At 41.7% G+C, this 13,411-nt stretch overlaps 1 protein-coding gene across 6 annotated transcripts in view; it reads right to left on the bottom strand.

Annotated features, from left to right (window-relative positions):
- cadps2 (Ca++-dependent secretion activator 2) overlaps positions 1-12,223 on the bottom strand; it is a 224,676-nt gene extending 212,453 nt beyond the window's left edge. For 5 of the 6 annotated variants that reach the window (XM_031279716.2, XM_031279715.2, XM_031279717.2 and 2 more), the window contains exon 1: positions 11,509-12,222. In XM_031279716.2, the coding sequence (XP_031135576.2) occupies positions 11,509-11,856 (348 nt within the window). In that variant the 5' untranslated portion in view covers positions 11,857-12,222. Of the gene's footprint in view, positions 1-11,508 lie in introns of all 6 variants that reach the window. The other variant, XM_031279714.2, reaches the window with a different exon arrangement.
- Positions 12,224-13,411: the final 1,188 nt, after the last annotated feature.

The raw sequence follows: 13,411 nt of genomic DNA, 5'->3' as shown, positions 1-13,411 counted from the left end.
TTCTGGACCTACTCCTGTGGGCGTATGCGTTGGGAGAAGGTCCTGGCCGGAAATAAATAAAAAATGTATTGGTCACCGTTCATCCAAACAGTTTAAAATAACCACTGTCGCTGCATTCAAGAGGAAAGCAGGAAGTCGCTCAAAGTTCTTAAACCTGTGGAGCCGAGACAAATAATCAAGTCTATCATTTTAAACTGAATAGCTTTGTGTTTTGGACCGTTGGTCGGACAATAAACTTGTCACTAGCCAAGCATTTGGCTCAACAATTAATCAACTGCATTAGTAGTATTAGTGGTAAGTGCTCAAGGGTGAATTTCGGCTTTAAATCTGCAGCAGAAAATATATACTGAACTGAAAAGAATTCCCCTTTGTGTTCGGACTCAGAAAGCCAACACGGAGGATAAAGGTGCTGCAATTTTAATTGGTTATCTTCTCCTGTGCAGCAGCAAAAAAAAAAAAATCACTCACACACGAAGTTCACAAGAGCAAGTCCCATCCCGAAACTTTTGGACATATGCGGAAAAATTGTTTACCAAAGTTGCCAGTGGGCAAAATGCTCCCTCAGTCCCCAGCAGGAGGATTGTTTCGGTCTTTGACCCTTGCACTACTGTCTGTTCAAAAATCAATGAAAAGAAACGGATCCTTATGCATTTTGGGGGGGGGGTTGCACCAAACTGTGGGTTTGATGTAATAGGTAAAAATGAGGACCATGTATAGAACAAAGCCTCTTATGGAAACATGGCTACTGTGTCAGCATACTTGCAAACTCAGAAGGGCTGAAAAAGGTGACACATTTCCCCCCCCCCGAGAAGAAAATAAAAGGGAAAACACAACATTTTCCCGGTGCTAAAACGATACTTTTAAAATGGTGCCTGAACCAAAAGATCTATATCTATATCTATATATATATATATATATATATATATATATATATATATATATATATATATATATATATATATATATATATATATATATATCTATCTATCTATATATATATATATATATATATATATATATATATATATATATATATCTATATATATATATATATATATATATATATATATATATTTAAAAAAGGAGCACCTTGTTCAATTGTATTTGTCTGTTCTGTATGTTCAAAAATATAAAACAATAAAAAGTTTATCTAAAAAGATTTTTTTTAAAAAGGAGCACGGCTTGTGTATTGCTAAGGCCACAGGGTCAAAATTAAATGATTTATTAAAAATGGAATAACAATAACTTATTTCACCAGTAAATTCCTGTTAAACTACAAAAACAACCACTGGATGTGAAAAAGGTATTTTACAATAACTTTGAACGCAACACGAGGCTGAGTCTGTGTTTTTCAGACAACGGCAGCTACAGTCTGGTGTTTGATACCTTTACAGTGAAATACAGTCACACTTTTACACTGTTCAGCTGTCAGCATTTTAACCGTCTTTACTCCAGCTGCTAGCTAACAGTAGGTTAACTTTAGTCGCTGCTAAGTGTAGTGTGAACTAGCATCCCGTGCGGCGATATTTCAGTTCCCTCTAACGTCCGTTTTCGGAGCATCAGGCCGGTTACACACTGGATGCGTCGCGCGAGCGTGTCAGCCGCGTGGCGTGTCCGTTTATATTTCGGCTCCCATGTTAACAGTATAGAGCTTACACACGTTTCCAGGCAAAATAGAATAGTCATTTAGACACGAATGCATATTAATAAATGACATCTTGATGTTTGAAAGTCTCTAGGTTTTGACATCAATGTAGATATAAATGTAATAAAAATACAGAACGAAATATTCTGTAACATATTTTGCAGTCAATACTGCCGACGTTGTCTTGCTTTAATCAGATCAGTAGGCTATATATTTATGTTCAACACCTCTCTCCCCATACGTCGAACAAGCCTATATATAAAGGGTAGGATAGGCTACAATAACAACGTAGTGTGTGTTCTGAGTGACGGTCCAACATCAGATAGGCTATATAGGCTCTTTACAGCTACACAAAGTTGTTACAAACAGACAGCCCACTTACCCATTATTCAGAGTTTGAATCTGTTGGCGCTATGTCCCGAGATCAGCCCTCCCTGTACCTAGCAGCGTCTGAGACGCAACAGAAACGCCACGCTCGCACAACGCATCCAGTGTGTAACCGGCCTCAGAGAGAAGCGCTGGCATTTCAGTGGCACCTAAATAAGGTACCGAAATCCGCGTTGCTATTCGGTCCGGCAGATAACGGTCGTTAAGGCACCGGTGCCGTATTAGCACCAGGTCTCTTCCCCCCCCCCAAATAAAAACTCCTCGGATCTACACGATTTCAAGTGGATGACATTTTCCCATTCAAAACGGCGATTTTCCCTGAAAAACGACTAGTTTGCAGGTATGTGTCAGACAGGAGATGACTCAGCTGTGTGGTCAGTGGGGGTTGTTGTATTGGACTTTATTGTGCGAAAAGTTCTTTCTACGGTGTCCTCTCGTATATGTACATTTTATAGACATTTAACAACTAATTGATTAGTCGTGAAAATAACTGCTGCAGCCCTAAAATTGATTTGCATATATTTTCACACAGATCAACATTGTAACCGTTCTACAATACTACTTGTAGAAAAAAGCCACACACAGTTTTAAACCCACTGTACTGTACTGTAATGTACTGCTGACTGCAAGGAGTCTGAGCTGAGTGAGGGCCGTCTTTGGCCCCGGGGCCGAGCTGACTCGCTGTCCGATGCTCTTCACGAAGCTCCCTGCTCTGGTTAGAGCCCTGCTGAGACATCCTTTCACTTCTCTGAGAGGAAGAGGAAGAGGAGGAGAGGTTACATAACCCTCTGAGAAGAGCTTTCGCTCAGGGAATCTGACAGGGGAAGGAGAGATGACAAAGGAGGACGGAAGTCGCCTCCAGCAAATCTGTCGCCAAAAATCACGCCCACTACCAGCAGAAAAAAAAAATAAGCCTCCACTTCAGCAGAAGTGGCTTCCCTATAGCAGAGAAGCAGGAGGAGATGGTGTTTATCTTGTTTGTGTAATAAACAGCTGCCAGGGGATTAGATGTGTGCAGGGAGGGATGCGTGGGTCTCCATCAGGAGGGAGTTTCTGCAGTTATGGTTTCCCTGCTCAGTTTGCCAGGCGCACTTGTATACAGGACAAAAACAGAAACACTGGGGGAAGCCTGGAGGCTTCCAATGTTTGAGAGGCAAAAAAAAAAACACACAACAGGTGGGAGTTTCCTCCTAATGTCATTAAAGATATAATGCACAAATGAATACAGAAATAGATGCATAAATATTCCCTCATTTCCATTATTTGCTACTTGACTCTGACCACTTTATCCAGATGACACATTTCAATACATTTTAAATCAGAAACGCCTCAAGGCTGCAGTACAGTTTGAAATATTCACGAGAAGCTGCTGAGCTATGCGAGTCCACAAGGCCAACAGCGGTAACAGCATACGTGTTTCACTCCTTCACTCAAAATGATGTGGAGAAAACTTCAAGGCTCCACATGTTTCTGAGGAAGCAGCAGCTCCACATCCACTTCTGAAGACAGAAACAGAAGCCGGGCGGGAAGTTCTGCAGGACTGCAGAGAAAGAGCTCAGAAGTAGCTGAGCAAAGTTGCTTTCCACTGTGATGTGAAAGGCAGTGAGGTAGTTAAACCTTCATAGCTTCAGGCTGCTGCCCAATTTAAAATAAAATAATTGATCGAAATGAGCTTTCTGTTTCGACAATCGAAATCAGAAGCAGGATCTGCGATTCCCCCAGTATTTTTTCTCTCTCCACCACCGGCCTACTTGCACACATCCGAAGAAAAAACAACAACCGTAGCTTACCCACTGGTAGCATGCAGCAAGACAAAGGGGAACGTTAGCTTACTGGCTGGTAGTTTGCAGCTAAAGACACAGGGTAACGTTAGCTTACCATCTGGTAGCATGCAGCTAAAGACACAGGGTAACGTTAGCTTACCCGCTGGTAGCATGCAGCAAGACACAGGGGAATGTTAGCTAACCGGCTGGTAGCACACAGCTAAAGACACAGGGGAAATGTTAGCTTACCGGCTGGTAGCACACAGCTAAAGACACGGGAAATGTTAGCTTACCGGTTGGTAGCATGCAGCTAAAGACACAGGGTAATGTTAGCTTACCTGCTGGTAGCATGCAGCTAAAGACACAGGGTAATGTTAGCTAACCGGCTGGTAGCATGCAGCTAAAGACACAGGGTAATGTTAGCTAACCAGCTGGTAGCATGTAGCTAATGACACAGGGTAATGTTAGCTAACTGGCTGGTAGCATGCAGCTAAAGACACAGGGTAATATTAGCTTACAGGCTGGTAGCATGCAGCTAAAGACACAGGGTAATGTTAGCTTATAGGCTGGTAGCATGCAGCTAATGACACAGGGTAATATCAGCTTACCGGCTGGACATAGGGTAACGTTTGCTTACAGGCTGGTAGCACGCAGCTAAAGACACAGTGTAACATTAGCAGACACCAAGGCTACTGCCGTAGTCGAAGATGACAGAGAAACAACAGAACCGGAAAATCCTCCTGCTTCCCATAAGTCACCGTGTTGCAACATTTTGCCTATCCTGTGAGTGAGTTATGGAAACAAACAACTAAGGCATTTAATTGCGCCACTACAAAAAAACTGAGAAACTCAAACTGTTGCAAAGTACCCTTCTGCTGTCTAGTGGCTCTTACTGTGGTATTGCCGTCCCTGTTGAAAAATGTTTAAAATCGAAAAATGTTATTGAATCGCGACCTTAAAATCAAAAGTCATATCGTGGATTTGCAAAACCTTGACAACCCTACATCCTGCGGCTACCAGCCATACGTCAACCTGAACTCTGCTTCAACATTCTGGTGGTAGACATCTCAATCAACCGTCTCAAAATCAACCCGTCTCCATACAGAGGGAAGAAAAGTGCAGAGGCTCACTTATTTAGAGGTTCAAACTTCCCAACATGTTGCATTTTGTTGTCTCAAAACACATCCGCCGCGGGTGCCTTAATAAAGGAGTTTTAACTAGATTGATACTAGATTTTTACTTGATAACTAAAGGGGGAAAAGAGGAAAGAAATAAGGAAAAGCAAGATTACTATTCTTGACTTCATCTCGCCACGTGGTTTAGTCGAAGTCCTGCACAGATCAGGTCAGATTTGTTGCCCTGAAGGGACCGCCTGATCAGCTGCTTATTCAACTCAACATGTAAATGATTTATTAGAATTGCGAATCAACCTGAGTCACTCTGCTCTTTGGGAAATAAACATCCTTTGTTTTAGCTTGACGGCCTCGGGTGAAACCTGGGCTGTTTCCTTCCTCTCGTCTGATTCACAACGTGTTCAATCTGCTCCTGGAAGATTTCATCAAAACCAGACGCTTTCACAAAATTTCACAAAACACAAATCAAAAGCCCTTTGAGACAGAAAATAGAACATTATGTACGTACACCCTTTATTACTTTCTTGATTTCTCGCAACTCAGAAGACTTTCAACAACCTCAGACAGATGAACGGAGCATGAAAAAAGTGAGACAAAGAGTTTGTCTTTTAACACTTCAAAGTGTCTGCTTTATAAAACGCAGACAAGACACAAGATCCTTTAAACAACAAGCCGAAAGGAAGCCGCAAAGGTTCTTCAGTCCCACATCCAACCTATGTAAACAAAGGAAAAACTGGATGTTGCACGGCTGGTTTCTCTACTTCAGTTTCACTACAAAACTTCCTCCAAAGCCGTCAGGGTTTTACCGTCTGTCGCATTCATGTGTGTGGGAGCTCTGCGTAGCGAACTGATGTCAATACATTACACCATCTCAGCTATCCTGTATGTCAGCAAAAATAATACAAAATGTATATATGACTAAAGGGGAAAGAAATGAATAAAATAGGGCTGTCAATCGATTAAAAGTTTTTTGCATTTTAATCCTAGCCTTCAACTACAAATTAACTTGATAAAATTGAAATAAATTTAAAAACAAAAACAACATCTCAATAGGCCTTCAGTAAATTTCTATGAAAAATGATCTTGCAGAGCCTTGAAATGTTCATGATCTTGGAAAGCTCTATTCAGTCGATGTTTAAGCTTTTCGATTTATATCACATAATGTTCATAATCAGATGCAGTTTGCCTAGTTGTCATGGAATTGTACAAAGTACGCTACCGGTCAAAAGTTTGGGGTCACTTAGAAATTTCCATTGCACTTCATTACAGACAGAATATCAGCTGAGATCAGTTGCATTGTTTGTTTAATCAGAGCAGCAGTTTTCAGATTACATTATGTGTTTACATAATTGCAAAAGGGTTCTCGACTGTTGTAGAAAGAAGTGGCTGATCTTTAATGCAATATCTTCCATCCATTATCAGCAACCATTCATCCAAAGTTCCAAGGGCACATTCTGTTTACTTATCTGATATTATTTTAAAAGGCTAACTGAGAGAAAACATTGGAGAACCCTTTTGCAATTATGTAAACACATAATGTAATCTGAAAACTGCCCTGGTTAAAAAAAACAATGCAGCTGATCTCAGCTGATATTCTGTCTGTAATGGAGTGGAATGGAAATTTCTAAGTGACCCCAAACTTTTGACCGGTAGTGTATATTCTAAGCATCTTAACATCCTCTTGAACGTGTGCTTGAACTTTCCTCAGTTTTTGATTGAAAGCTATGGATCAGATACTAAATAGACTTTGAGTTGAGATGATTTTTGACAATCGTTCAGTGGCAGAAGTTATTTCAAAGTAAAGGAAATGTCTTCACCTACAGAGGGCATGTGGCTCCTAACTTTGAGTTAAAGAAGGACTCATAAATATGACTCCCTATGTGGCATTAAGAATAGGCTACATCACAAAAAAAGTCAAAAGATGTGGCAGCAGATTTGTTGTTTTTGTTGTCATTTCTTTCTGCATACAGAAATAGATAAAGGACATTCATCTGATTTTTTTCCCCACATACAAAACAACAACAACCCCTGTCATCATTAATGTGTTTTTCCGGGAGGTGAAACCCTGAGGTGTGAGCGTCACGGAGGCCCACGGTGAAGCCGCTGAAGGCTGGGTTTTGTGCGCTAAGCACCGGCTTGCATCATTAACTCCCCCTCTGGAGGCACGGCGGCCAGCAGGAAACAGACGACAACCAAATAGTTTCCAGAGTTTCTCATACACCCCCAATTTGTTTTTTATAGTTAATCTCTCCGTGGACATACACTGAGCCATATTCGTGATCCAAGCACCGACTGTACAGTAGGTGCCTCCATTTTCTTCCAGAAGGGAGCTATAGTCTTTTTTGCCTGTAGTATACAGTCCTTCCAGAAAAATACCGGAGTTTTTTTGTGATTGTTGCGGGCAAAAATCCTTGATTATGCGGCACGTTTTCTTAAAAAATGCGATGGAATATGCGGGATATTTATACAATTTTTTGCGATGAAATTGCGGGAACTTGCAAAAATTGCGAGAACTTGCAAAAACTGCGGTTTCCTCATGGCTTCATCGCGGGGTTTGCAGCTTTTCGATGATGTTCACGTCGCGTAATTACGTCACTTCATAACGTCACTTCATAACGTCACTTCATAACGTTCCCATGGCAATGGGAAAATGGCTGCTCTTGTGTGACGTAAACGCAACATTTTTCAACTTTCTGCTAAGATATGTGTGACCTTTTTGCAACGAAAATGTGGGGATTATGAAATCATGCAAGCCCCGCATATTCTGCGCGGAAATCGGCAATTTATGCGGCGAAAGTGCGGCGTATTTGAAAAAATGCGCACCCCGCATAAATATGCGGACTTTGGCTGATTATGCATTGAATTATGTGATCGCATAATCGCATTTTTCTGGAGGGACTGTTTATAGCAAAATCAGTCAATTTCTATTTTTGGCGTTTCAGATTCAGATTTGTTGAAATACCGGAGTAGGAACATCATGTTAGGGTCAATGTTCACAGACAAGATGAACATGGTTTTATTAAAAATAATCATTTCTAGCACCACTCCACACTAAAGTCCTGCACATGTTACACATTAATGTGTGAGCATGCGACTGTGTGAATGGGAACAGCTTTTTCTTTTATGGAGAGACAGGAACATTTCGTTGTAAAAAAAAATGTTAAACATGCAATGACAATAAAGGCATTCTAACAGTCTAATGTACGGACACTTAAGCTTCATCTTTAGCTCTGCATTAAGCGGTTCCAGCGTGACTACTGCAACAACGATGGGGAATTCATTGTAGGGCTGGGCGATATGGAGAAAATCAAATATCACGATATTTTTGACCAAATATCTCGATATCGATACCGCAACGATATTGTAGTGTTGACTATTGGTGCTTTCACAAAATATTTACACAATGAGATTTTTGATAAATAATCATCAGTAATGTGGATATAATGACTAAGTGGGTAAAGTGGCAAGTTCAGAAATGTACATCACTTTACTGTAATGCAGCCTTTAAAAGCAGGAAAAGACAACACTTATGCCATATTACGATATCCATAATCTAAGACGATTTTTAGTCTCATATCATCTCGATATATTGCCCAGCTCTAATTCATTGACACTACGTACACTGGCTCTCTAAACTTTGAGAAATGTAAAGCAAGCTCTGTGAACCGATCAGATTCCGCAACTTTTCACTTGTATTTACAATAGCCGGTAATAGTAACCCGGAAGCTAAGAGGGGGGGGAAACCAGAAGTGGAACAAACGAAAGGAAGAGGCGGGTCGCAGAAGGTCAATAAGAGGAAGCAGATACAGTGAGCGTTTAGACGAAGGGCTGCAGGCAACAAACTCGTGCTGCAGCTTAGCTGAACGCACACCTACATTATCTACAAGCATTCCTGGCACATGGAAAAACAAACTAGACTGCCGTGCAGTTCTGATTATAGCGGTTCATGTTGTGACGCATTTCTTAATAATACCATGGTATCAATAAGAATGGTTTTCCAATATTAGATCACAATTTGTCCAATGTTTATAAAAAGCACTTGCAAAACAATTAAACTGAGGTTCAAATCAATAAAACTGTGGCCCACTGTAGTCTCTTCAGGATCATCTTGTGGTGTCAGGTCCATGGAAAAGTAGTCTCGCATTGCCAGACCTTCCTCCACAGCTCTGCGGAGGAGGGTCTGGCTAGTCCACACAGCATTCCTGGATGGGCATTTCTTTTAACCAATCACAATCGACATGGGCGGTGCTAAGCGCCGCACGGAGCCATGGTGCCTCTGCGAAATAGCCTCGGGAAGGAACTTGTTCTGGTGGAACGTGTGTACGTTCAAAAGTTGTTTTAGTCGTCTAACAGAAAACTCAGATTGGACAGATAGTCTAGCTAGCTGTCTGGATTTACCCTGCAGAGATCTGAGGAGTTAACCATAGTCCTCAGAAATCCACCGGAGGTTAGAACGCCAACACAAAGAAAGTGGAAGGTGACGGACATCCAGCCGAAAATGATGGACATCTGGCGGAATTTCCGGCGGCACCGGAGCAATCCCAGAAGTGGAACGTCCACCAGAAACATCTCAAAATAAACAGTAGGGTGCAGATTCTAGATCTTACTTATATACATCCTAATGCTGATAGTAAGTTAGTTAAAAATCGCTTTAATATAGGCGCAGGAAGAACCAATCGCCCATCATTCCTTTTATCGTCGATATACGATCTGATCACCAATCGATAAAAGCCTGGATCTGTTATGCCTGGTCAATACCTGCTCAGAGGTCAGTATTAGTTAGTTAGTGCCAATATTAGTTTAACAAACTAGATGTGGATAGGATTCCTCGTCTCAACGGTGTGGAAATGCAACAAAAACTTGTCGGATCTGCTTTCTGTATCGGGTTTCCCTCTGTTCCTCTGGAGATAGATCCACTCCTGCCAATGTTATCCTGTTATATTGATTCCTCCATCCCGCAGTGATCCAGAGCAGTCTGCTGGGCAAGAGTCAAGGGATTCAAACTGGCAACTGTCACCACACACAGACACGCAGACTGCCGCCTCCCACCAGGGAGTACTGCTACATGAGAAACTCTACTTCCTCTGCAAGATAAGAAATCTATGCCACATTCTCCAGTCTTTAAATTAATTCACACTCACATTATTTATGAATCAGCGCGGCGAGAAAGCAGGACTTCCAGCATCGGTTGGAGTGAAATTAAATACTCCGAAAGAGGATAATTTCTCCTTTTGGATCTCAAGTTTCTGTCTCATTAATGTGACACAGGTTTTAATATTCTGAACTTACACTTAAGCACAAATAAAACTCCCACGTCTGCCTTCTGTCGGAACATATTCATCACTCTCACACACAAATACGCTGAGTGAAAACACCTCGTCTGCATATTGAAATCAAACACCACGAGACGCTCAATAATAAGCTTCCCAGCGGGAAAGGAGAACATGGGGGTTCTTCAGTCGGAACTGGCTTCCCTGCTTGTTTTATTAGTGAGAGCTCGCAGGTCTAGGCTGCCCTCCAGCACAGCAGAAATGCATTTGTCTGAATATAACGTGGACAAACCCGGGGAGAGCTATTCAGCAAATCAGCTTGAATGGTCCTTGAATGTGGTGCAGCCAAGGGTGGCTGCTTCAATGCATCCTGCAATCTAACCTAACCCAATCTAACAAAAAGACCAAACATCTTCATACTGAACAAATATTCATGTCTAAAGGTTATTTAAACTGATCTACCTTCATGCGGAGTGCAGTGATGATCAATAGTTGTTATATTGACCCCCAGGAAAGCAAGTTTAATGTTGCAAGGCATTTTAAGAAGAGCACTGGTTTTGTTTGTGAAGGCTCTTGGCACTAATACAGGTTGTACTGTGCTTATGGTTAAGTACAAAGATGAATTGAAATGATTTCTGTGATGGTATTTTACCCCAATTTTCGATTTGATTTGAGCTGCATACATGGATAACCTGGTTTGAATGAGTTAATAATGATGTAACAGGGTGGTTGGTTGCTTGACATGCTGTTATTTTAAAAGGCACTTTAAAAAACTGCAAAGAGCATACATGTGCTAACAAAACGCAAAAAGACGATACTCTCGGTTCCCCCGAATGTCTTTACCACTATATCAGATTCCTTTCGGATTTATTAAAATTTAAAGTCGACATGAAGCGAAACAAGCGGATACACACAGCACAACCGACTGAAAAACATAACATTAAATAAGTCAAATGGATGTTGAATTCGGCATTGTTTTTATACAATATCTAGCGCTTGTTTAAGAGATATTTCAAATATAACAGTTGGATCACAATGGTGACCGTCGCCCTCCGAGCAGTGTTTCAGTACGGCGACAATGTGGAAGCAACCCAAAAAAAAAAAAAAAAGTCTTTCGTGGTGAATCAAAAACATGCCGAATGAATCAGTAGCTCTTTGTGATTTCACAGAGATTCAAAGTTTTGTTATTTGTTCAACATATTTTGTCAGGTAAGAGAGTAAGCTTTAAATTGATACATCTTTAATGGAAGTTAGCTAGCAGGTCCCTTCATACCAGACAACAGGTGCATGTTGTTTGGGTAAAGACTCACCTTCTGCTGCCGCCGGGCCATGTCGGTGGGCTGCTTGGCGTTGAACGGGTATGCTATGCACCGCAGGACGAACACATACATTTGCAGTTTAATTTTCCTCTCCTGTTCCTCCTTCTGGATCCGCTCGCGCTCTTTCCTCTCCTCTTCCTCTTCAACTGTAGCGTTGCTGTCTTTAGCACCTTTGCCGGGGGCACCTCCAGGTGAAGGGGACTGTCGCCGCTGGCCGCCTGCCCGGCTGTTGTTCCCACGTTTCCCCGCCGAGGTAGCAGCCGGTTTCCTGGCAGTCTCCTGGACAACTTCTGGGTCGGACTCCCCGCCGGTGTCTTCGCTGGAGGACGGGTCCAGCATGGTTCACGGCGTTAAAAACTCCGGTTCAGACCGAAAGATTCTAAAGATAAAGAGAAACAACTGTTGTGAGCTTTAGTTTGTTTGTTTTAGTCGACGTGGCGTTAACAGCTGCACTTTGCCAACCCACGGTCCTTCACTGCTGCGGTCGTTCAGTGTTTGAAGCCACGACCCGAAAGAAACGGGTTTTTTTTCCCAGAGGTGGGTGGAGTATTAACGGTTAATAGTCGAAGGTTGTCGCTGCATGCTTCGTTCCGTCGCACCGGGAATGAGTGCTGGAATGGCAGCGCGCCCCCGACGCTCTAGCTGCTGCACGGAGCTTGCGCGCTCTGTGAGTGAGCGCTCCAGCAGCACACAGGTGAGCAACCTGTAGCTGCGCCTGCACCACAGATAAGCAGATGAGCATGAGGTCTCACTCTGTCGGTGTTTCGTGAACCACAACACTCGCTTAACACTGCGAGTCTTCTTTATATTTTATGTTGCAAACAACCATTGGTGGAAAAAGTCCTCAGATCCTTAAAGTAGCCTAAAAGTGATCTAGAAAATACTCTGTATTCTTGTACTGCATTCAAAAAGTACAGAAGTATTATCAGCAAAATGTAGGCTTCTTAACGTAGCCTACTCATTTTGCAGAATGGTTCTTTTCAAAGTGTTATAGTATTATTTATATATAATGTATTATTCTGTTTTGTTTTTTATCACTAAAGACTGTATCTAAGAGCATTTTAATGTTGTAGTTCATCAATATGGAGCCAATTTTAAATAGTTTTTATACCATTGTTAACAACAGAGTGAAAAAATGTAATTTCCCCTTGCAGGATCAATAATGTATGTCCTAATCTTAATTTGAGTAGTATTGTACTGCATCATATGATACAAGGATATTTTTACGTAAAAAAGAAACCAGTATCAGTATATATGCTGGCTGCACGATATGAGGAAATATGCGATATTTGATGTTGAATATCGCGGTAACGATACTTGCAGTAAATAAAATATATATATTAAAATGTACTCAGTTCTGCTGCTTTCAGTATTCAGCTAAGATACAAGCTAAAATCTCATAGTTCAGTTGCTTCCTTCAGATTTTCATGTCCTCTGTATAGTTTTACATTCACCACTGCAAGACTGTCCCTTCCCTTCACCATGGGACCTTATTTCGGAAAAAAAAAATATGAACGGTAGTGAACGGGGAGAGACAAATAGTCATTTGATCCCGTTTGAATTGAGCCATGAATTACACATATGTTTGTCACTCAGTTTAAGTAGTAGGCTATACAGTTAAGACTTTGAAAGTATGCAGGCCTAATTAGAAAGACTCCTAACCCCAAAGTCGCATAAGTGACGTCTCTCTAAAGCTGCAGACACACAGACCAGACGGCTGACCCTCGGCAGAAAAGCCAGTTGGACTGATCAGTGTCCCCGAGTTGGTCCAAAAAGTGCCTCAGAACACACCAAAGCGACGAGACGTAATACGTCTCCATAACTGCAGGCGGCGCTAATCTGTATTGTCGCCCAAAAATGAAAACCGGCAGCTGATTGGACGAACGCGTCACGT

The sequence above is a fragment of the Sander lucioperca genome, chromosome 7 (assembly GCF_008315115.2).
Source record: "Sander lucioperca isolate FBNREF2018 chromosome 7, SLUC_FBN_1.2, whole genome shotgun sequence".
Taxonomy (NCBI): Eukaryota; Metazoa; Chordata; class Actinopteri; order Perciformes; family Percidae; genus Sander; species Sander lucioperca.
The sequence above is the reverse complement of the archived record's forward strand: the minus strand, read 5'-3'. Positions and strand labels throughout refer to the sequence as shown.